Source organism: Buteo buteo, chromosome 4 (assembly GCF_964188355.1).
Source record: "Buteo buteo chromosome 4, bButBut1.hap1.1, whole genome shotgun sequence".
NCBI classification, from domain to species: Eukaryota; Metazoa; Chordata; class Aves; order Accipitriformes; family Accipitridae; genus Buteo; species Buteo buteo.
In genome coordinates this window covers 59,251,241-59,272,973 of record NC_134174.1, presented here as the reverse complement: position 1 = coordinate 59,272,973, position 21,733 = coordinate 59,251,241, and the positions used below count along the sequence as shown (strand labels likewise).

At 37.2% G+C, this 21,733-nt stretch overlaps 1 protein-coding gene across 3 annotated transcripts in view; it reads left to right on the top strand.

Annotated features, from left to right (window-relative positions):
- GPAM (glycerol-3-phosphate acyltransferase, mitochondrial) overlaps positions 1-21,733 on the top strand; it is a 33,368-nt gene that overhangs the window by 7,005 nt on the left and 4,630 nt on the right. For 2 of the 3 annotated variants that reach the window (XM_075026380.1, XM_075026379.1), the window contains 16 exons: positions 995-1,068; positions 3,989-4,102; positions 5,345-5,494; positions 6,437-6,533; positions 7,504-7,640; positions 8,755-8,854; positions 9,528-9,740; positions 10,137-10,250; positions 12,242-12,327; positions 13,327-13,442; positions 14,176-14,246; positions 15,370-15,634; positions 16,168-16,310; positions 17,915-17,992; positions 20,553-20,693; positions 21,453-21,642. In XM_075026380.1, coding sequence (XP_074882481.1) covers positions 995-1,068; positions 3,989-4,102; positions 5,345-5,494; positions 6,437-6,533; positions 7,504-7,640; positions 8,755-8,854; positions 9,528-9,740; positions 10,137-10,250; positions 12,242-12,327; positions 13,327-13,442; positions 14,176-14,246; positions 15,370-15,634; positions 16,168-16,310; positions 17,915-17,992; positions 20,553-20,693; positions 21,453-21,642 — 2,089 coding nt within the window. The remainder of the gene's footprint in view (positions 1-994; positions 1,069-3,988; positions 4,103-5,344; positions 5,495-6,436; positions 6,534-7,503; positions 7,641-8,754; positions 8,855-9,527; positions 9,741-10,136; positions 10,251-12,241; positions 12,328-13,326; positions 13,443-14,175; positions 14,247-15,369; positions 15,635-16,167; positions 16,311-17,914; positions 17,993-20,552; positions 20,694-21,452; positions 21,643-21,733) is intronic. The other variant, XM_075026381.1, reaches the window with a different exon arrangement.

The window sequence follows — 21,733 nt, the reverse complement described above, 5'->3', positions numbered from 1 at the left end:
CACTGTAGCACGTAATTTCTACCTGATTTGCAAATGACATAGGATACTTACATATTTTAATTTGTGGCAAATGGTATGTCCTAAACAAACTACAAACAAATGAGACTCTTGCCTGATTCCCATTGCAAAATTGGTAGTGAGGCTGTTCTGCAGCTAAGCTGTTGCTGGTAACCATCTTTCTCCTTCACTGTCATGTTTTGTCTTCCTTGACATGCACAGTCCCAGTGGTTTTAGCTGTAATTCACTGTTGGCATGCTACCAGTTTTATAATTAAGTATTATTTGGGCAGAAAGAAACTAGCCTCTCGGTCAAGGTACTTACTTGGAATACGTAATATCAAAGTTTAGGTCTTCCTGGCAAGGAATATTTTTTTTATCCAAAGTGGAACTGCTCCCAAACTCATCCCAAAACAGTTAATAGCCTGGCATGTAGAGTCTGTATCAGGGATGTAGAAGGCTGGATTGAGTTTGTTGTTCAGGCAGAGCAGGAATGTGGAGATTTGCCACCTAACCATGGATGGATATCCTGACCCTTGGGCTGCCGTTATGTGATGCCTGATCTGCTGGCAAACTGGTTGTCACAGACTGAGTGTCAAAAGGCTCATGGTTATACTAACGCTGAATGTGGCTTCATAAAGTTCTGTCTCAAATATGAGTTCTGTATTATGACAAGTCCTGGTTTATATTACATCAGAATGCGATAAAATATTCTGGCTTGAAGAATACAACCAATACAACCATTTCTGTATGCAGTAAAGCCTAGAGAATACTTTGAAAGTATTTTAGTTAGGAATAGTGAACTTCTGAATTTCATTTACATTTCAGAACAGTTTGTGTGTACTTTGTAAGCAAGTTCAGCACTTCTCTGCTTTGGGTTTTGTTTATAACAGAGGTGAAAAACATTGCATAATCTTAAATGTTATGATGAATGTAAAGACACAACTATTCCTATGTAACGAAGTAGTCCGCCAACCTTTTTTTTCTTGGTTTTACAGGATAACTTCTTCAACGCTAGTATTCCTTCTTTGGGTCTACGTAATGTTATATATATCAATGAAACACATACAAGGTAATGTAGCAAGTCTTTATTCTGCTTTTAAAATTCAGTGTGTTCTGATCTTACACAGGGAGATCTCTAGGATAGTCCGGACTGAGTGAATATATATTGCTATCCTAAAATGCAGGAATTGGTGCTGACTTCAGGAAAGTTAATGTACTTTTTAAATCCGGCTGTGTGTATTTGGGAGCTGGGCAAAGTCCTCTGGGGTTATAGACAAGGAATGTAAGGGTCAAACCTGTTTCACAAAAACCAGAGCGTGTTTAAATCCTTTCTCCACTAGTGCAAATGGCAGCATCCGTAGCATAATGCTGAGAGGAGCAGTTTTATTCCCATGCTCAAGAATGACTTCAGGCTGCATTTTAATTTACTGAGCAGATCTGGCTCACAATTTAGGTGTTGACTATTATCACTAATGACAATTAAATCTGAACATGTCTTGCGAGACTGTCTTTCCTCTGCCTCAGTGGCAGAGTGCAGCTCCTGAAGGATGGTGTATATGACCTAAAAATGATGATGGTGTATCTTAGCATTTTTGGAAAGATATCTTGTGTTCTGGGATGAAGATACTGGAAGTGCACAAAAATCTTTATTCTGTTCTTTGGAAAGTTAATAATGCTTGCTAAGGTTTTTACGGTAATCATTAGCATAAGCAGGTCCTGCAGTGTTTGTCGTAGAGTCAGAGCAAACAAAGAGAGGCCAGCAGCCTGAAAGAAATGAGCCAAAGTGTCTCAGTGGAAGAAAGGCGGCATTGTGCTGTGCTTGAGAGGGAGGAAGCTAATGTTCGAGGCTGTTCTTTCTTCAATTTGAATTAATTATGTCTTTTTAAGAGTTGAGCTTGTAGTTTAGAATACAGAAAAAGAACAGAAATAGTGTTTAATTTTAACATTTTTTTAAAAAATTAGTTTCAGAAGTCTAATGCTTGAATGGTTTTGAATGGTCAGAATTACTTAAATTAGAAATATAAGGGCAACAAAAAATGGGTTAATGAATTATTCTGAAATAAAATGCCTTTAGCTCAGAATGTCATTATAGCCTGAAAATTGAGAATTTTAATGAAGTTCTGAGGTCTCATGGGGTTACATAGTCACAGTTTCTTAGCCTTAGAAAGCAAGAGGGATTCTCTTTAACTGCTAGCATACTGTACCTGTATTGAGACATTACTACAGCCTTTTTCTGAAATGTGAATATGTCAGTTTTATAATATATCTTGACTGGGTCTATTCTGTGGGGTTTTTGTCTGCTATCATTGCTACACGATTAGAAAACAGATTTTTCTAATTATGCTATGTCATATCTAAGCTGTAAAATGAATGTAGAAGCCTTTATACCTTGACAGATCCCTGCAATAGCTGTGTGCTGTTGTGATGATATGTTCATAGTTACCGAAATTGTTGTCAGAAAGAAGCATATCCTTAACTTCACTTTTTAGAAAAATCAGTAAGGCTCTCAAACTCTGATGAGAAGGGAAAAATGGAAAAGCAATTAAAACAGAGTCACCAGTCTACTTCCCTGACAGCATGAATAGCAAAATTCTTTGTCCTTTGAGACGGTCTGAATACTTGTATAACCTTTATGTGTCAGACAGTGCCAATGGCTTGTGCGTGTGCACTCAATTAACAGTGCGAGTGGCCTGTGCACTCAGGTGGTTTGGCCTTTTGTAGTGTAAAAGTTCCTTCTCATCTTTCCTAGCTGGTTTTAACACATGTATAAATTCACTGAAATGTGGCAGGGAGGTTTAACAGCCAAGATCAGTAACTCGGGTGACGACAAGGAGTGAGACCTTAGCGGCACTCCAGCATGGAAAGCAGCATGAGCATTGCCACCCACGGTTCTGTCTGGGACTCTCACTAGAGCATCAGCGATGCATTGCACCAGCAGTCCTCAGGACAGGGTTTTTGCATAATACTGACTGCTCTAGTCTTAGGAATGGCCAGAATTTAATTTCTTCTTCCAACTGTTAATTCTGTCCCACCCCATCAGCTCTGCTGTTCAGGAGTCCTGCATGAGTGGTGGCTTGTCCAGTCCTGGCCTGGTGAGTGAGGGTGGTGAGGAGAGAAAATAGTCAATATTCACTGCTGGGGACTGGATTTTAGCCCTTCATGTGTCACATGCATCTTCTGTGATGTTAGGAAAACTGTTCAAAGTAACATTTTCTCAGGTGATTGCTGCTTATATGATCCAGAGAGTGGAGGACAGGGTTAATTTAAAAGGAAGAGACTGGCTGCATGAGCTAAGTTGCTTTACTTAAACACTTGAATGCATAGAGAGATTTACTGATTATTTAGTGGTTCTACTCCTGTTAAAACTTTGCAGGGAGAAGGTACGTAGGAAGCACATAGGGCTGGGTGTTTAAAAACACTAGCAAGGAAGAAAAGATTACCAAAAAATTGGTTTTAGTGTTGGTGGCTAATGCAAACATATTTTCAGAAGTGTTTGTGAGAGTTTACTCTCTGCGTACAATGTGAGCAACTTTCCCAAGTGGACTCAGTGTTTCTTGAAGCAGTTGACAAACCTCTTAGTTGGGCATTTACATTCCTCATTGTAAAGTCACTGAATCGGAAATCGGCACTAGCTCTTCTTTTGTCCTCGCTGAGCTGGTGAGTCGGTTCCAGCGGACAGACAAAATGTGTATGCTGGTGTGTGGCTACTTTCCTGTGAGACTCTGGATGTTATAAGGCCAGTATCACCCTGAATTGAAGTAACGTAGACCTCAGTTGTCTCAGGTATTTTGTGCTATGCATCAGTTATTTCATCCATAACATTAACATATTGGCAATTTACTAGAAGATACAGAAGCTTTTAGGCAGCCCTTCATAAAATTGTACTTACTTTTCCTTCTTAATTGTATTTTTAGGTGGTTTTAATATTATTTTTTTTGGCAGTGAAATATTTTGAGGGTCACTCTCAAATACCCTTCATATTTTTGTAGGTACAGAGGGTGGCTTGCAAGACGCTTTTGTTATGTCCTTTTTGTGCAAGAGAGGGATGTTCATAAGGGTATGTTTGCCAAGAATCTGACAGAAAATGTGCTGAATAACAGCAGGTAAGATAATGCAAAATAAATGATTTTTTTGAATGACTGATACATTATAATACAACTTCAGAATTTAGAAGTGTCAGGTTATGGCAATCAGACTATTTAAAATATTAGAAGATACAGTATCTTCAGCACAGCCTTTCAGGACTGTAGCTTGCAATTTCTGTTTGAATAGTAAAAGAGGGGAGATTAATAATTATAAATCTCCAGATGAATGATGCATAGTGGTGGACAGCAGACAGTACACAGAAAAATAAATTGCTACATGGGAACTCTTCAAACGTTTGTTTATCTAATTCATGTAAATCACTACCACTGAAATCATACTGCAGTCATCAGAAGTTGTCAGTGTTTCAGAAATAATAGGAAAGCAGCATTTCAGAGTGTACACTTGAGTGTACACCAAGAGTGCGAGGCAAAACTGGAAAGAGGCTATAGAATGAAATACCCACCCTTTACTTTGTGGAGCTTGTTTTCCGTTTCATATACCTCATTTTCAATGGCACATTGAGCCCCTGATTAGCTATTAAGGTATCAGTTTTCCCTGGACACAAAAAAATTCAACCACGTGCCCACTGCTTGAGTCTACTTTTGTCAGAGGGCACACACTGCCTACATTAACATTCCTAACTTTCCTGAATTTTTAATGTTCGAGTCCCATCTGGAGATGATAGTGTTGCTTTTGAAAAGTAAAGCAGACCACGTTGTGCCACAGTTATGGTGTGTTAAACCACTTAATCTCTCTTAGGTATGTTTTAAATGGGGAAAATAGCCCTTATAAAACTTAGTTACACTTAGTAAAACTGAGAATTCAAGGGGGAAGATGCTGTAGAAGTGCAAAATAGCCGCTTCATAAACCTGTCTAGTGAGGTAAGTGAAATTGCTATGGCAGGAAAAAGAAAATATTAACAAAGAGGAGATTTCAGCTGTTCTCTCTGTATTTTTAACCTTATTAACCATTTCTGAAAATTGGCAATCACTTGATATCCATGCCTCTGATCTACGTACATACTGTTTTATATGGTCAAAGTTGAGCATATTCATCCATCATCCACCTATTTAATCAAAGCTTAGAAAACTACTGAACTAAATTTAATGCATTTGGAGTGCACAATACTTCAGTGTGCATATTCTTCTATGCCCGCCAGTTACTCCTGTAATATATAGCTCATTCCCAGCAGTTATTGTCTGTGTCTTGAACTCTTCTGTTGTGGGACTGTCTCATAAGTTTTACTTTTTAACGCTAAGAGTCCAGAAGGCCATTGTAGATGAAGCTTCTGAACCAAGTGCTCCAGGTAGTTTTGCTCAAACGGATCCTAAAGCTATCAACAAAGTGAAGAAAAAAGCTAGGAAAATTCTCCAGGAAATGGTAGCAAATGTGTCACCTGCTTTAATCAGGTAAGAGAAATGACTCGTCAGTATTGTCAATCGGTAGAAGGATGGCCAAGCTCTCTCTGTATTATACCAGCAGAGCTTGTAACACATTATTCATAAATAATAATTATTCTAAAAAAATAATGCATTATTCATAATAATCCCTTTTCTAATGTTAACTAATGAAATGGTAGTTATTCTTCATTTTCAGATGCAACAGAAGCCCTCTGCCTTTTCAAGGGATAAATCTTGTGATAAGATTAAATACATGCTTTTTTTTTTTTTTTTTTTTTTTCCTTCTGAAACTAGTTTTGGTGCTAATGCTTAGACCAATATTAGTATCTCTTGTTGTTTCAGGCTGATGTGGGTGAGAGCAGCTAGCTGCAGCATCTTAGACTGTGATGAAAGATCTTTTTTGCAGTGGCCCATTGAATATCATAACCTGCAGCTATAAGTACCTTAGATAAAATCTTACCTGAGATAAAATCTTCTACTGTGATGTCTACCTTTGCTACTAAGGATTAATTTGTCTCTGTCATGTTCCTAGTCCCCTTCACCAACTTTTGTGATGCAAAGCCTATATTTTTTATAACTGTATTAAGTTCTCCCACAAGACCAGATACGTACTGTCACCTAACATGTCACCTAACTAGCTTAGTTATTATCATAAATTGATCATAGCACCTCCATTAACTTGCCCCCTATGTAAAGTGGTCTCTGCCCTTTGAACAGCTTTCAATGAGGTTGACACAAGTTTCGTGTTATAACTGCAGGAAGCCGAAATGTGGTTATTAACCATGGCTTAGCTGATAGGCAAAAACCTGTTAAGCAGTTGGATTTTATAGTAATTTTGTTTGAATATGAAGTAATTAGGTTTTATGGCATTGCCCTTATTCATATAGAAGAAATATAAAATGGAGTCAGAAATGAATGAAGCTTTTTGAGTTGTGTTTGTTCCTCCTTCAGGTTGACTGGCTGGGTGTTACTGAAGTTGTTTAACAGCTTTTTCTGGAATATTCAGATCCACAGAGGTCAAATAGAAATGGTCAAAGCAGCAACAGAGGTAAGGGAGGGTGGGAAAGAATCTAGTAAGGTACATTTCTGAAGTAGTTTCTATTAATGTTTACAGCACTTTTTAGGAGAACGCTGCTAAGTCTTTATGATATCAGATTGTAGATAGAACTGCCTCATATCTGTGAAATAGTGTTTTAATTAAATGTAATGCTCTCTGAGTTGTGTAACCTAAAATACTATGTGCACTCTGGTTTTACCTTTGTTCAGGATCAAATTTTAACTATCAGGCTGAATGATTATCTCAGATAACCTGCATCCAGTATTATTTCTTTTTTTGTGCTGAGGCAGACGGTAATAAATTAATAGGTCTATTTAGGATTTTTCAGTCTTACCTTAATTTGGAATAAAAGTCTTTAAGAAATAAACTTTTCCTGTTCCTTACCAGCAGTCTGTTCCCAGTCCTTCAATATTTATTGAAATTGATCAAAATAAGTCCTAAATTCTACCTTTTTTTTTTTACACTCAAAGGAATTGATTCTTTTTGCAGGGTTTACCTTAGAAAGATAGACAGATAAATGAAACAAACAAACAAAAAAGGTTCCTAATATTTTCTGTTATCTGTTGATTACAGTGTTTGGGAACCCCAGTATTCATAGATCCTTGCTGATATCTAATAGAAATAGCAGTTCTTTGGTGACACTGATGATTTGGCCACATCCCTTTAATTGTTTGATTGTTGTCTCAATACTGTGAGTCAGAAGAAACTGGGAATATTAATCATTGTTGATGTAATGCATACAACTAAAAACTACAGTCCATGAAAATTAAGTACAGTTGACTAAAATGTTCTCGTTGTCACAGGTGAATGAAAAGCAGAAGTAAACAAAGTGAATGATGGTAACTGGAAATTACCATCAGTTCTGATTATATGATGCTAGCAATCTCAATAATGGATTTTACAAAAGGAGTAATATTCCACATTTCTTACCAACTCTTTTTTCCTACTCTCCCCACCGTAGATGAATTTGCCTCTTATCTTCTTGCCTGTTCACAAATCCCACATTGACTACCTGCTCCTTACATTCATTCTCTTCTGCCATAACATCAAAGCACCCTACATTGCTGCAGGGAACAATCTCAACATACCCATCTTCAGGTAATAATGTCTTCTTATTTGAAAAAGGCTGAGGTGGGGGTTCTTCAGGTGACCTATTGTGCAGTATATATTATGTCCAAGTGTAAGACAATCTGAGTATTAATGGGCCATCATATAGAACATCTTTGGTTCCTATTACATGCTCAGAGAGAGAGCATAACAAAATTCTTCTGAGAAACTCTGTGTCATAACCTAAGTAGGGTTACATCCTTCCTTAACCTAAGGAAGGATGTTCCTTTCTTCTGGGAGTCTCAAAGTGGGTAGGTGACTAAGGAAAGATGAGTATGTGAAAAAGTGTTGTGAATGGACAACTCTTCTTCATTAAGTTTAATGAGCTGGCTAATGGGCAACAACAATACTGAGTGAATAATACTTTGTGGGAAAGTACTCCAATTTGGTCTCTGTTTAAATTACATTTCTGAAGAAGTGGCTGAAGAACCTAAGTTCTTTTATCCAGCAGGTCTCCGATCCACACACAGCATGCCACGCAGACCCTGTCTGCAGGAAGGGTTACCCCATTTTGGTTATTTGAGCTAGTATAGGATTTTCTTACACAAAAACAACTGTATTCGTCATTTCTTCTGTCAAGCAGAAAGGATGTTCTCATGAGAACTTCTTACTGCACTGTTAGATAAAGGCAAGGCCGCGCAGGCAGCGTAATTGCTGGTGCCAAGTGGGAGCTGCCTGCAGGCTCCTCTGTTAAAATTAGCTGGCTGAGCTGATCCTGCAGCCAAGGGGTATGTGCAGTACAACATGGGTACGAAGGCCATGCTGTGTGCATACAGCACAGCACAGACTTGGGCCAGCTCAGGCTAACTGTTAGGTGGGTCACCAACATCTAAATGTACAATAGTGTCCCGGTCAGGGTCACTGCAGAGGGTAAGTGGTCTGACGAGGGAGTGAAATGAAGCAAGACACTGTAGAGAAGCCCGTTTCTTAAGTTAAATAGAGTAATATTTGTGTGGTCCCATCATGTGCAAATAGTGTAACACATTTTAGTCTTTGAGAATTTCAGTAATTTCAGTTCCTGTTGCATGCTGGGAATTTCGTACTGGACATGTAATAGTTTCCTGCAAACTAAAGTCAATGAGTACAATTCTTCTTTATTACATAGCACATTGATCCGCAAACTAGGAGGATTTTTCATTCGTCGAAAGTTAGATCAGAGTCCTGATGGTCGTAAGGACTTCCTCTACAGAGCTTTGCTCTATGTGGTATGTACTTCTTGTCTTTGTTTCTGTAGGTAGCGTTTCAGTCAGGTGGCAAATGGAAAGGAGAGTTCCATCTGTCTGGGGATGTTTTTTACTGCTTTGAATTTGTCTTAGGTTTCATGCTGCAAAAAAAGGATACATTTTTGTATGAAGTCTTGAATGTGTAGAATAAAAGAGAATTGAATGCCCAGCACCTTTGAGGATGAGCAGATTTTCACCTTGCGTAATCCTTATTAAAGAAAGTGGAATTAATACTCTCTGAAATAATGTTAAACTTAAGCCTTGTTTCTCTGATTTCTTTTGTTCTGAAGCATATCTACACTGATTCTGTTAACTTAATGGAAGTCTCTGTTTATGATGGGTTGATGTAATCCTTTGTGCTGTTCAGTATAATAGCTGGTTTTGCATCTTGGAAGATGGAATGTACTGAGGAACCAGAAGGAGAGATGTATGCAAATCGGCTAGATCAACTGTTGCTGGAGATGTGGTTCTTGAACAAATGGCATTATACTACTTGTTAATCATTGCCTTTATTTTTTTCACAAGTATTCATGCCAACTCATGATCTTCCGATGTTTTTAAAAGGAAATGGTTGCTGACAATATATTTCAAATGTGAATTTGCCAATATAATTAGATATTTATTTTTTCCTCTTCTCCAATCTTTTTGTATTCAGCACATAGAAGAATTGTTGAGACAGCAGCAGTTTTTAGAAATATTCTTGGAAGGCACACGGTCTCGAAGTGGAAAGACATCTGGAGCTAGAGCAGGTCTTTTATCTGTTGTGGTGGATGCTCTCTTCTCAAATGCAACTCCTGACGTCCTAATTATACCTGTGGGAATCTCCTATGATCGCATAATTGAAGGTCACTACAACAGTGAACAGCTGGTAAGAGCAATTGAACAACTTGTTTTGCCTAGGGGACTTTCTGTTTATGTGCAGGAAAATGTGTTACATAGTTAAACGATGTGCTAGTAGTGTCCTCTGTCACAGGTACTTGGTGTTAGTGCTGAAGAGCATACAGCCATGAATCACAAAACCTCTCTGATAGGGAGTGCTGAGGTATGGGTGACATACTTCTAAATGCAAATTCATGACATAACAAATAATATGTTCAAATGGATTTCTATGGAAAACAATAGTTCCCTAGATTTACTTGGAAGTTATAAGGTGTGTCAAAAGATTCGGCTTTGTTTTGTCTGCTATTGCATGCATTTTAATTTTAAACATAACCTTTTAATTGCAAATTGGAAAAAACCCAAACCAACCACCTATGTTTTCCAGGGCAAGCCTAAGAAGAATGAAAGTCTTTGGAGTATAGCTAGAGGAGTCTTCAGAATGCTGCGGAAGAATTACGGATGTGTCAGGGTAGATTTTGCACAACCATTTTCCTTAAAAGTAAGTTTGATATTTTGAAGATCCTTTTGAATGTTTGACATTTTTGGTGTTTCAACAGTGGGACACATTTATTTTGATTTTTGTATTTGTGGGTTATCATCACTAGCATTATTTGCTGAAGTTGATTCCAGTGGTACAAAAGTATCCCTGTTTTGCTGAATGCATGAGTCTTTGGACACATTTGTGTTAAGCTGAAATAGTCTCAGAGTTGATATAAAGGGTTATGTTAGTTTTGAAATGGTGTAAATATTCTTACTGGGGTTCTTGGTTTGTTTGTTTTGTGTTAACAAACAATCTTTAAAGTTATCCTTGTACCATGTAGTAATTCTTGATGTTGTAGAGATATTTGGAGTTGAAGGAAACTGAATACAGTTCTCCAGTTTAAGTAATTTAATGGCTTACACTATAGTTGAGGAAGGGCATTTATCTCACTGCATTTTTAAAAGTGCTAAGCAAATTAGTAGCTATAAAATTATCATGGATAATGTATCATAAAAATCTGCATAGTCTTTGAAAGTCACAGTTTGTTATTAGTTTACAACTACTACCAACAGTAGTTCACCAAATGCTGTTGTGTAGTTTCTCAGGGAATGGGGTGGTGCAGTAGTATCTGCCTTCACTTTTTAAATTTTCTCTGATCTCTTTGCAGAATCTGCTAGTACTATACTTATCTGCATTTCACTAATCTGTGTTCTGCTACAGTTTACCTTATTTTTTAGTGTGACTTTAATAAGATTAACTACTGTAACAACAACCTACTGGAACATTATTCAAATTAATTAGGTGTTCTTCTTTCTGCCCTACTTCTCTTAGAAAAGCAGTAGGTTGGAGAGCTTTGGAGGGTTCAATTACCGCAGCATGAAATTACTGTGACCGTCTGCACCGCATTGTAATTAGCATAGTAGGGAAAGATATTAATTCACTTCCAAAGGAGAAGGCGTGGGCTATTCTTGGTAGGGAGTTAACAGTTGTTCTTGGATCAGTATAAGGAAAAGAAGGTTATCTGCCCTCTTAATCTAGTGAAATGCTAATCACTCTATACCTTCCTAGCAATCTCTGTCAGGTCTCATTTGTATGCGTCTTCATTTTTGTACTCCAGAAAGGTAATAAATGACAAATTGTTTAAGTATGCCTTAACCAAGATTTGCAGAAGTGTAACTGTATTTTTAAATTGATGTAGTTATGTCACTGCAGTTTTTTTGAAAGGACATGAGCTTTGGGGGTTAATTTTGGGCATCTGCAGTTCTGTGAGCCCAGGCTTAGAAGCAGAGGAGGGTGAGCTGGCTGGGAAGGTCTTTTGAGCAGCTTTCCTGGGAGGGAACTGTTTTCCTGACCAGCAGGTTAAGTGGCTCTTTAGTTTCCCACATCAGTCTGTATAGAAACTGAAAGAACACAGTGTCCTGAAAACAGAATAATGTAAATGCTAACCTGTAAGGAGAGGTGTTTTGGCTTTTGAGAAATTTGGGATTCAAGAACACCAAGCATGCAGTACCCTGCCTGCTTCCTGGGTGCTTTAGTTTGTGGCACTGTGAGGGGTCTTGCAGCCGGTGCTTACCTGTGGAGAAGTTCCCTATCCTGGTGTTTGAGGAAAGCAGCAGCAAGCAATAATTACAGTCTCGATGTTGGTTCTGAATGGGTATTAGACTTTGCTTTCACTCATGTTAATGAAGGCAGTTCTCATTAATTTAATCATGGAGAAGGTAGTCTCAAAGGAGTTGTTCCCAGCAGGGTGCTGTCAGGGGTTATCTATTGTTTTTGTTGCAATGTATTTCATGAAGTACGGATTCCTTGCTGTGGAAAGTCTGCCTTTTCATAAAATAACATCAAAAGCGAATAAACGGTTGAAAACTTTTAATTTCTGTGACCTTATTACTGGTCTTTTAGTGTGAGCTATTTTTAATCACAGTTGCATTTTTGAATAATTGCCTTTTTCATATAATAATAGTATTAGGTGGAAAAAGTACAAAAAATAACAAGTCTTCTCTTAACAGGAATATGTAAACAGCCAAAGCCAAAAACCTGTGCCTGCTCCTCTTTCTTTGGAACAAGCTTTGCTACCAGCTATACTTCCGTCGAGGTAGAGATTTTTTGGGTGTTGGGGAGAGGGAGGACAGGTTGGGGTTTGTTTGTTTGTTTATTTGTTTGTCTTTTTAGTCTTCTGTGTTACATTCCAAGTAGTACTTGAAGTCTCCAAGGGTAATCTAATTATGTATAGAAAAACTAAAAATTTAAGACAATTGTAACTGTGCAATTTATTATGAGAGTTGCATTCTTTCTGGGGAGCTCTATTTAAATAAGCTCGAGGAGGCTTTGTTTTTCTTTTTTAAATTTTAGTGACTTCTCTTGGTTTAATTTTAAATTTTATGGAATAATTTAGGGGGAAAAAATAACACAATTAAAAATATAGGATTTGTTTTTAAACCTCACAAACATTTCAGGAGGGTTTTGGTACAATTCCAAAGCAAACAGGACTTGGGAGTGAGTACCTCTTGCTCAGGGAGGTGACTGTCACTCAGAACTGCAAAACTGCGCTCAAGGGCTAGATCCGCATTTGTTATACAGATACACATTGTAGTTGAGGTCTTTGCTGGACTTGTACCAACCTGTGTGCTCCTAGTAGAGACAAAGTCAGTAATTTATCTTTAGAAAGTTGTAGGTCCATTCAAAAGACCATTTCTAGTTTGTAGAGAGGCTGGGCTAGAAGCTGGCTCTTAGGTAGGTTTGCTTAATCTACTCTTGTCCATATTCATTGAAGGAGAAGAGCTGTGGGGTGCAAATGATGTAATGGCAAAGTCACAAATAGCTATAGGACAAGGTTGCAATTTTTCTTTTGATAGTCTTATCTTGGATTGTTGTTTAGTGTGAAGAAATGATCTGGAAGAGTTGGTAGATACTAGAATTTTTGTGGAGCTTGTTACGCATAACATTTTTGTGCCTTTACCAGACTGCATAGTGGCTTTTTGTGCTGTAGTTCAGTTAGTGTATATTAAAAAAAAACCCAGACAAACAATCTAGGTTATTTTACAGTTTGATCAAAATCTAAATGTCATAGTGTGAATTTTTATTCTGTATTCAGACCTAATGATACTGTGGATGAAGGTACAGAGGCCTCACTGCCCAACTCCAGGGATATCACCAGTGAACCCTTCAGAAGAGAGCTGATAGCCAACTTGGCTGAGCATATTTTGTTCAGTAAGTGTTACAGTATCACTGTCAGCTACCTATTTTGTTTTGCTGATTGCATGAACTACCTTGCTCTTTTGGTAATGTCATGCTTCCCAATTCCCTCCATTCAGGTGATCATTTCATGACTTCAAATGCTGTCTTGACAATTCTCCATCCTTTGCCTCTCTCCCTCTTCAAAGTTTTATAAACTCTTCTTTCTGATTAAGTACAAGCTTTTTATTCTGTTTTGTTAACTTTTGTATTTGTTAACTTTTTGGACTAGTGTACTGAATTTGATGTACTCTGAAGTGTTTGTCATATTGATACACTGATTTCTTATCACTTCATGTAAGAAGTTATGGCAGTGTCTTAATGGCATTATTTAAGGTCATACTCACATGAATTCATCTAGCTGCATGGACCAGTTTTGCCAGGTTTTATAGGTTATGTGGTGTATGCTTCAGTCAGTAGATCTGTGATTTCTGTGATTTATGGTATAAAAGATGCATACAAAATGGTACTTAGCTTAGTAAACATTTAAGCTTTACTCAGCCTTCTTAGTTCAAGTTATTTTAATTTGATTACTTTAATATTGTTACTATGTAGACATAATACACTTTGTATTTAATTCAGAAGGTACAGTTCTGTGCCAGTATCACTTTTTTTTTTTTTTTTTTTTTTTAATAATGGGTACTCTTTCACTTGTAATGATGTTCTGAACTTCTCAGGTGCTTAACACGTTTATCTTGCTTACCTCTAGCTGCTAACAAGTCCTGTGCTGTGATGTCTACCCATATCGTTGCTTGCTTGCTGCTGTACAGACACAGGCAGGTAAGGCTTTCATGCTGCTCAAATAGCCAAACATTACTTTGGCCTTTTAATTAAAAAAAATAGCATGCATTTTACTGTTGCATGATACTTACAAAAGAAGAAAGTTGCATTTAAATTAAGGTGCATTTTAGGTAGTCTGAGTACTAATATTTTAGTTAGTAATGGATGCTTGAAGATAAGCCATTATTGATGGGATGATAATAAATACTCATGTGGAAACAGATTTTTGTAATTCAAAATGTAGTTACGCTTTTTTTGAAGAATACATGGTTTTGGTTAATTGTATTAAGATTGGGTTTTAGATCTCAAAACACATTCACCATTGAATATGCTAGAAATTCTTCTGTTAATTTTCAAATTAGTTTTGCTGTTCCTCAGTACTAGAATTATATCATGATGGCAGAATGATACTTATGTTTAACTGAAGTCTTGTGCACGGGGCTTGGAAGAATTTTTTTTTCTCCTACAAATGTGTTTTGCATTTTTTCTGAAATTCCTTCTCCCTCTAATCTGAAGCTTTTATTTCACATAAATCAAGAACAAATTGAAAAATATTGGTCAGATATGTAATCTTGCTTGTCAAGGACAGTATCACCATTCCTGTCAGTCCAGTCTTTCCAATTTCCTACAATAGTGGGATCAAAGAAGCGTTTTACAATGTGATCTGAAGCCATCTAGACAAAAAACAAGGAAGGAAAGTGCTTGAGGAAAAGCTTTTCCTCATGTCCCCAACCACGTGAAGAGTTCTGTTAATTACGATATTCCCAGATAATTGATTATTCATTTTATAGCATAGGTAATCAAAATACGATACCTCTAATGTGTTCTTGAAGAACAACTCAGGTCTCTACAGGTTGTGAAATAAACCAAGGAGCAGACAAAAAACTTCCATTCCCAAATAGCTGTATGGCTTTAAAATATAATTGCATGTAAGTCAAAACCTGTGGACTATTTCAGCAAAATCTCCATGAAAATAAGTTTTTTCTAATATGACTGTTGTGCTTTGGATTATTGACAATTAGTGTATTGTTTATGTGTTTGCTATATACATGGTTATGTGGTTTACAGATAAACTGCTGTGCAGAAATATTGTTTCACAGTGTGATTCTCTTTTTATTTCTAGGGAACTGATCTTTCCAGGTTGGTAGAAGATTTCTTCTCCATGAAGGAGGAGGTCTTAGCCCGTGACTTTGACTTGGGATTTTCAGGAAACTCAGATGATGTTGTCATGCATGCCATCCACTTGTTGGGGAACTGTGTAAATATCACAAACACTAGCCGAAACAATGAGTTCTTCATCACTCCCAGCACAACAATACCTGCTGTATTTGAACTCAACTTCTACAGCAATGGAGTACTTCATGTATTCATTAAAGAGGCCATTATTGGTATGTTTTGGGGTTTACCAAGGAGAGACTTTCTTGTAACCCATGAAGTCGAAGTATCTGCACAAAAAACCTCATCAGTTTTTCATGTAATTTACTTCTATTTATATCTCTCCTCCTTGCTTCCGCCCATGTTTACCCTAACAAAAACAACTTTAAAGTGAACTCAGGGTTTTTTGTGGAATGTTTCCACCCATTTTTCTCATTGTCCTTTATCTTTCTTGGAAGTATTTGTGTATTGGTCAGTGCCATTGGGAAGGCACTATGAGAATTTTGAGCCAACATGGCAAAACCTGTGCTTTGATCAGCAGTATTTTAATGAGATTTTGTTTCAATACTTTAATGAGATTTTGTTTTGATCTGACATCAGTTGGACACAAACAAAATAGTGGTGAATTCTGTCTTTATTCTTCAATTGCATGTGTAATGTTTGACTACTTTTAGGCCTAGAAATAGACAAAACTGAAGTTTAAAGTTTCTTTTGCTATAAAGCTTTTTGGAAAAATAAACGTTGCTTATGTTCATTTCTGCTCTAGCCTGCAGTCTTCATGCGGTTCAGAGTAGGAGGTACAGAAATGGTACCAGTGGTGCTTCTCCCAGTTTGATTAGTCAAGAACACCTGGTCCGAAAAGCTGCCAGCTTGTGTTACTTGCTTTCTAATGAATTTACTGTATCTTTGGTAAGTAAGTAATTGCATTAATTGTCCACGTTTTAAATTTTTGTTCTGCTTGTAACTGCATATGTTACTTTGAAATTAATTGATGCTTTCTTCATGTGTCACAGTTTTGATACGTTCACCGTATGTATAGTCTGATGGTAACGGGTGTCAAGAGGTTCAATATAATTTGAAAAAGGAAGATAGTGTTCCTCTCATTTGCTTCAAGGAAACGTCTGAACATTTGAACGACAGTAGTTCCATGAGAACAGTTCATCCAAAAGATGTCTGGCCTAAGATAACACGTGAATTAACTTGCCAAACTCCTGTCACTACCTTATTTCCTTGGCAAGGTGTAACAAAATCAGTTGATCCAGTTTCAGGGATACATACTGAGTACACGCCTGCTGCTCCTGGAAGTGCTAAAGTGGGTGATGCTGGGGTGAGCCTGCAGCTTTTCTGCTCTGCTGGCATTAGGCCTTTCCTGAGAAAAAAAAGCTTCTCATTCTGTCTCTGTCAGTTTCCCACAACTTGAGGTTGGGCTTCTTAATGCCTTCTAACAGATTTTGTGTCGCTTATGTCATTGGACCATCACAACTATATCTGCATTCTGCCCAAATTATTTAGATATTTTTTTACTTAAACAAATACAAGTCTTTGAGAGTACCCAACTCATATGAGTTTGCATAGATGATTGAAATTATGCTGGGAAGTAAGGCTCCAGATTCTAAAGATATTCTTAATTTGCATAGAAGTGCAATAGTCACAGTGTGCCACACCTAGTACTTAGTGGCAATTTTAAACATGGCCTGACTTTGGTTTTTGTTTTGTTACAAAACGTTGAAGAGAGCTGATGTTATCTCAGTTTTCAGACACTGTATACTTAACACTCTGTATACTTGCAATTTTAAGTGCTAGATATTTTCTTTTTTCTTATGTGTAGAAGTTACTTAGAATTCTAGAGATCCTTGAATTAGTTCTTAAATTTGTACAGATATTTCTGACTCATGCCTTTTTACATGAAGCATGAGCCAAATTTAGTATTTTTGTCTGGCCAGTAATGTAGCTCATATGGTGGGGTTCTTTAGCAATCTTAGCCTTCTGCTTTCAGAGTTAATAACTGATTTTTTTTTTTTAACTTAGAAAATATTTCCTATGTGATTATGAACAATGTAAAAGAGATTGGGTTTTTATTCAGAGTTTCAAAAAACATAAGGGAATTTCTTAAAAGTATACCTTCCTTTAAATTCCAAATAAATCACTGGTATGAGTCTCAATGTTTTTAGTTTTATGATGATTTTATTCCAGAATTGTTAACAAACTAAAATTTGGTTAGAGGCGATTAAAAGGCAAGAATATTTAATGTGGTTTTCTATCAGTGTAGTAATGCATTTCTTCAAAAAAAACTGGACAAATTTTAAATATCCTATTTCACTGTAATTTTTTAATGTCTGCTTGTCTGCCAGGATAAACATGAGAGTGGTGCATTGGGATTATGCTGGTAAAAGTTTAATAACTTGCTTAAAAGGAATAATACTGCTGTATCTGAAACATTCTTACTGAACAGGGAACTGGTGTTGCTGTAATGGATATGATTTTTTTCAGTGCATTTCTTTTATGTTGTGCAGCCTTGCCAGGTGATATATCAAGTTTGCCATGAATCTGTGGAAAGGCTGATACAATATGGCATTCTTCTGGTGGCTGAGGTAAGGTGATAGAGATACTAAATCAGCTTTGTTTCTTGTACTTGACTTTACCCATAGGTAGTTTATGCTTCTTAGTTGTGAGTCTTGTTCTAATTATATACTGTTACTGAAAGCTTGTCACAACTTAACAAGTCCAGGACTGATACTACTTCATTCCTACATTTATAAGCATCAGACATTTTGGTATAGTCATCCTGTGATGCTAGGAATGACTCTGTGTAATTTCATTATACCATTAAACCTACTAAAGAAGACACATATTTTATACTGTCTTGTAAAATTGGGATTTATTTTATTATTGGAGCCCTTTCAGATTGTAGCATAACTACATGAGTGTTCACTTTCTAATCTACAGGAGTCAGTAGTCCAGATCTTTTGTCATTCTTTGATTCGTTTGCATCGATCTCAAAATTATTGTAAACCTCCTCTGCTAGCACAAGTTGCGGTTTCAGGGATGTTCTGGAGTTGCTGTGTGGTGCAATCCACCAGAGACGTACAGTGTAAAGAAAACCTGGGGACCAGGGGGCAGATGACTCAGCATACCTTTGCTTCCCAAACTTTTTTTGTGCACAGTAAACAAACCTGGGCGCCCAGGAGCAAGAAACAAAATTTAAAGAGCACATGGAACAGGAGTTACCTATTTGGCTGCTTGCTTCTTGCACCATTCCAGTTTCAAAGGAGGCTAGAACTGCTTCTGGGGTATTTGTTAATGGCCGCTGCTTCACTCTAATGCTTCACCTTTTGATACATCCTCCATTTTTAATATATGTAACCATAGGTACTATTTACTTGATATACCTGGATATTAAACACTCTCCTTCTTTGGAGGTACTACTGCTTGCTTTTTATCTAAACTACAGACAGACATGTTGTCGTGCATTAGATTGTAATCATTATTAGATAAATCCCAAAACGAATGCTAATCAGAGGATTAGGAAGAAACCTGTATGTTCCATGCCTGGGGACAGGTGAGGAAAATAGGTGTGGACAGCAGTAGATAAGCACTTCTGTCTACTCAAGGATGAAACCTGCCTTGAGGGTTCTTCTATAAGTTCTGGCCGCTGAGTCTGGTACTTTGCTGTTTATAGCTGTGATATAGATAGCTATTAGGCAGTATTTAAATATTTGTGCAACAAAAGCGCAACATTTGAATGCTTAAAAAGGAGATATATTGTGTCAGTAAATTTCTTAAACATAGAAGACCTCTGTACCTGCTTACTACTTTTAGCACATTAAGAATTCGCATAATCAGTGCAAACACTATAAACAATGGTGGTTTAATGACTTCGGACAGGTTGGAAATGTTTGTGGGGTTTTTACAACCTGTTCTCTAAGGAAGGTAGCTAGCTTCTGTCCCTTCTAATTATTTCAGTTTACTGCTGACATTAACACATTGATAAATTTCCCATTAAACTGAGCTTGATTGACCCATGCTTTTTTTTAAATTCTTTTCCTGTGATTCTAGTGTCTACTTCAAAAGCTAAGAAATATTCCTAACACATAGTGATCTCTGTGGTATTTTTTTAAACTTTTTTTGTGACCTTTGCTTCATTCAAAATAAAACATTTAATCAGAGTGTAAGATTGGAAGGATGTCATTCTTCATTTGCTGCAGAGGCCTTTTTCTTTGTCATGAATATTATGACAGTAATCACATCTACAAGGTGTCTGTTACCCAATTGGTTTTAATCTTCCCTGATTCCCATTTCAAAATGGAATAAATGTATGAGGGTCTTTCCTCAGGGACTTAGCACTGGTGACCTTTGAAAAATCTTTCTGTTCTACTACTTTGATCAAAACAAATAATGGTGAATGACTGACACTAAGGCTTCACTTATTCTTTCAAGTGTGTGTTTATCATCTCTAAAACTAATTTCTGAAGATGCATTGTTGAAATTGAATGTTGCATCAAACATTGGTCGGTGAGGTGGAGTATTTCTCTTGCACCTCAGTTACTGTACACCTGAACTTCTGACATACCTTCATCAATGTCATCAAGGTTTAAACAACTTGGAGCCTTTGTGATTAAAACTGGCTCATTCTATTCTGGCCAATATCTCATATGGGGACAGATGCAAGAACAGCATCATTAGAGGCAGTAAGTTACCGCTTCCAAATAGCTACTTGTGGCATTCTGCATTAATTGAGACTTTAGCTGTTGTAATGTAGTAACACTGAGTTTACTACGCTGTCTTTAAGGCAACAGTAACATGGAGGTTAGCAATATCCACATCCAGATAGCATCTCAACTTTCTATCCTAACACAGCTGAAAACACTTTCTTGGCAACTGCTACTCCATGGCCTCTGGTAGGAAGATTCAGCAACACTTGCAAAGATTTCCACTTCTATGCAACAGGCAAACTAAAGAAAAACAGTCTTTTTCACCAAATGTCTCTTCTCTCTGCTTGTCTCAACGCTGTCTTTAATTGGGTCTCACCTGCTTTCATTGAATATTGGTTAATGAATGGACTGATTAAGTCAGATGAGATTATAAAATAAATCCATTGTTTACCTGGATTTGGGTTTTTACCTATTTACCACCTTGTCTTTCACATTTAAGCAGGATGATCAGGAGGATGTTAGCCCCAGTCTTACAGAACAGCAGTGGGATAAAAAACTCCCTGAGCCATTATCTTGGAGAAGTGACGAGGAAGATGAAGACAGTGATTTTGGAGAAGAGCAGAGAGATTGCTACCTGAAGGTAATATTAACCTAAGGCTAATAATATTGAAGCTTGTTGTGAGAGATACAAACTACTTCACTAGTTTGGGAGGGGTAATGATAATTTTTTTTTTTTTTTTTTTTGGTTCACAGTGTTAGTCTGTTGTATTTTGCTACAGTCAGTAAAACATCTTTCTGTCCTTCCCATGAGGAAAACATCTGAAGAAACATCAAATAGTCTTATAGGGAGGTGGAAGGGCAATGTTTAGTGTTATGAAAACTAATAAAGGCTCAAGTATCTTAATGTTTAAATGTTTTATTCTTTACTGCATGCACTCTAAAAGGGACACATCCGGCTGGTATTTATTTTCAGCCTAAATTTCACTTCACAGATTGATCATGTTGATTTTAGGCATATTACCAGTTTTCTCACAGAGCTGACACAAATACTCTTTAGGATATCTTGTTAACACTTGGAAACGTGTCCATCTCTGTGAATGTATGGCAGCCCTTCTGTTGGCTGCAGAACAGTATGATGTCTTTAATTTTATCTTAGGAAAATAGTTATTAATATCCTGGAGGAGAAAAAAGTAGTACTGATCTGTGACGTGCAGCGCCTGTTTTGTCCCTCATGGTAAACTGCTTTTTTGCTATGCTTTCATAATGTGCTGTGTTGTGGCCCTGTATTCCTTTTTGTAATAAGAATTATTTCGGCTGGTGTTTTGCCATGTACTGTATTGCAGGTCATTTCCTGTTTCCACTGGTCTCTGTCACTTAAGCTCTTGTTGCCCTTTCTTAGGTGAGCCAGTCTCAAGAGCATCAGCAGTACATCACTTTCCTGCAGAGGTTATTGGGACCTTTACTGGAGGCATACAGCTCTGCTGTCATCTTTGTGCACAATTTTAGTGGTCCTGTTTCAGAGTCTGAATACCTTCAAAAGTTACACAGGCACTTAATAAGCAGGACGGAGAAGAATGTTGCTGTATATGGTATGTTAAACTGGTTTTGGAACTGGTTTTGATTAATTCTGTTCCTCCTAGCACAAGGTAGCCCAAATTCAATTGCAGTTTGTTTATCTCT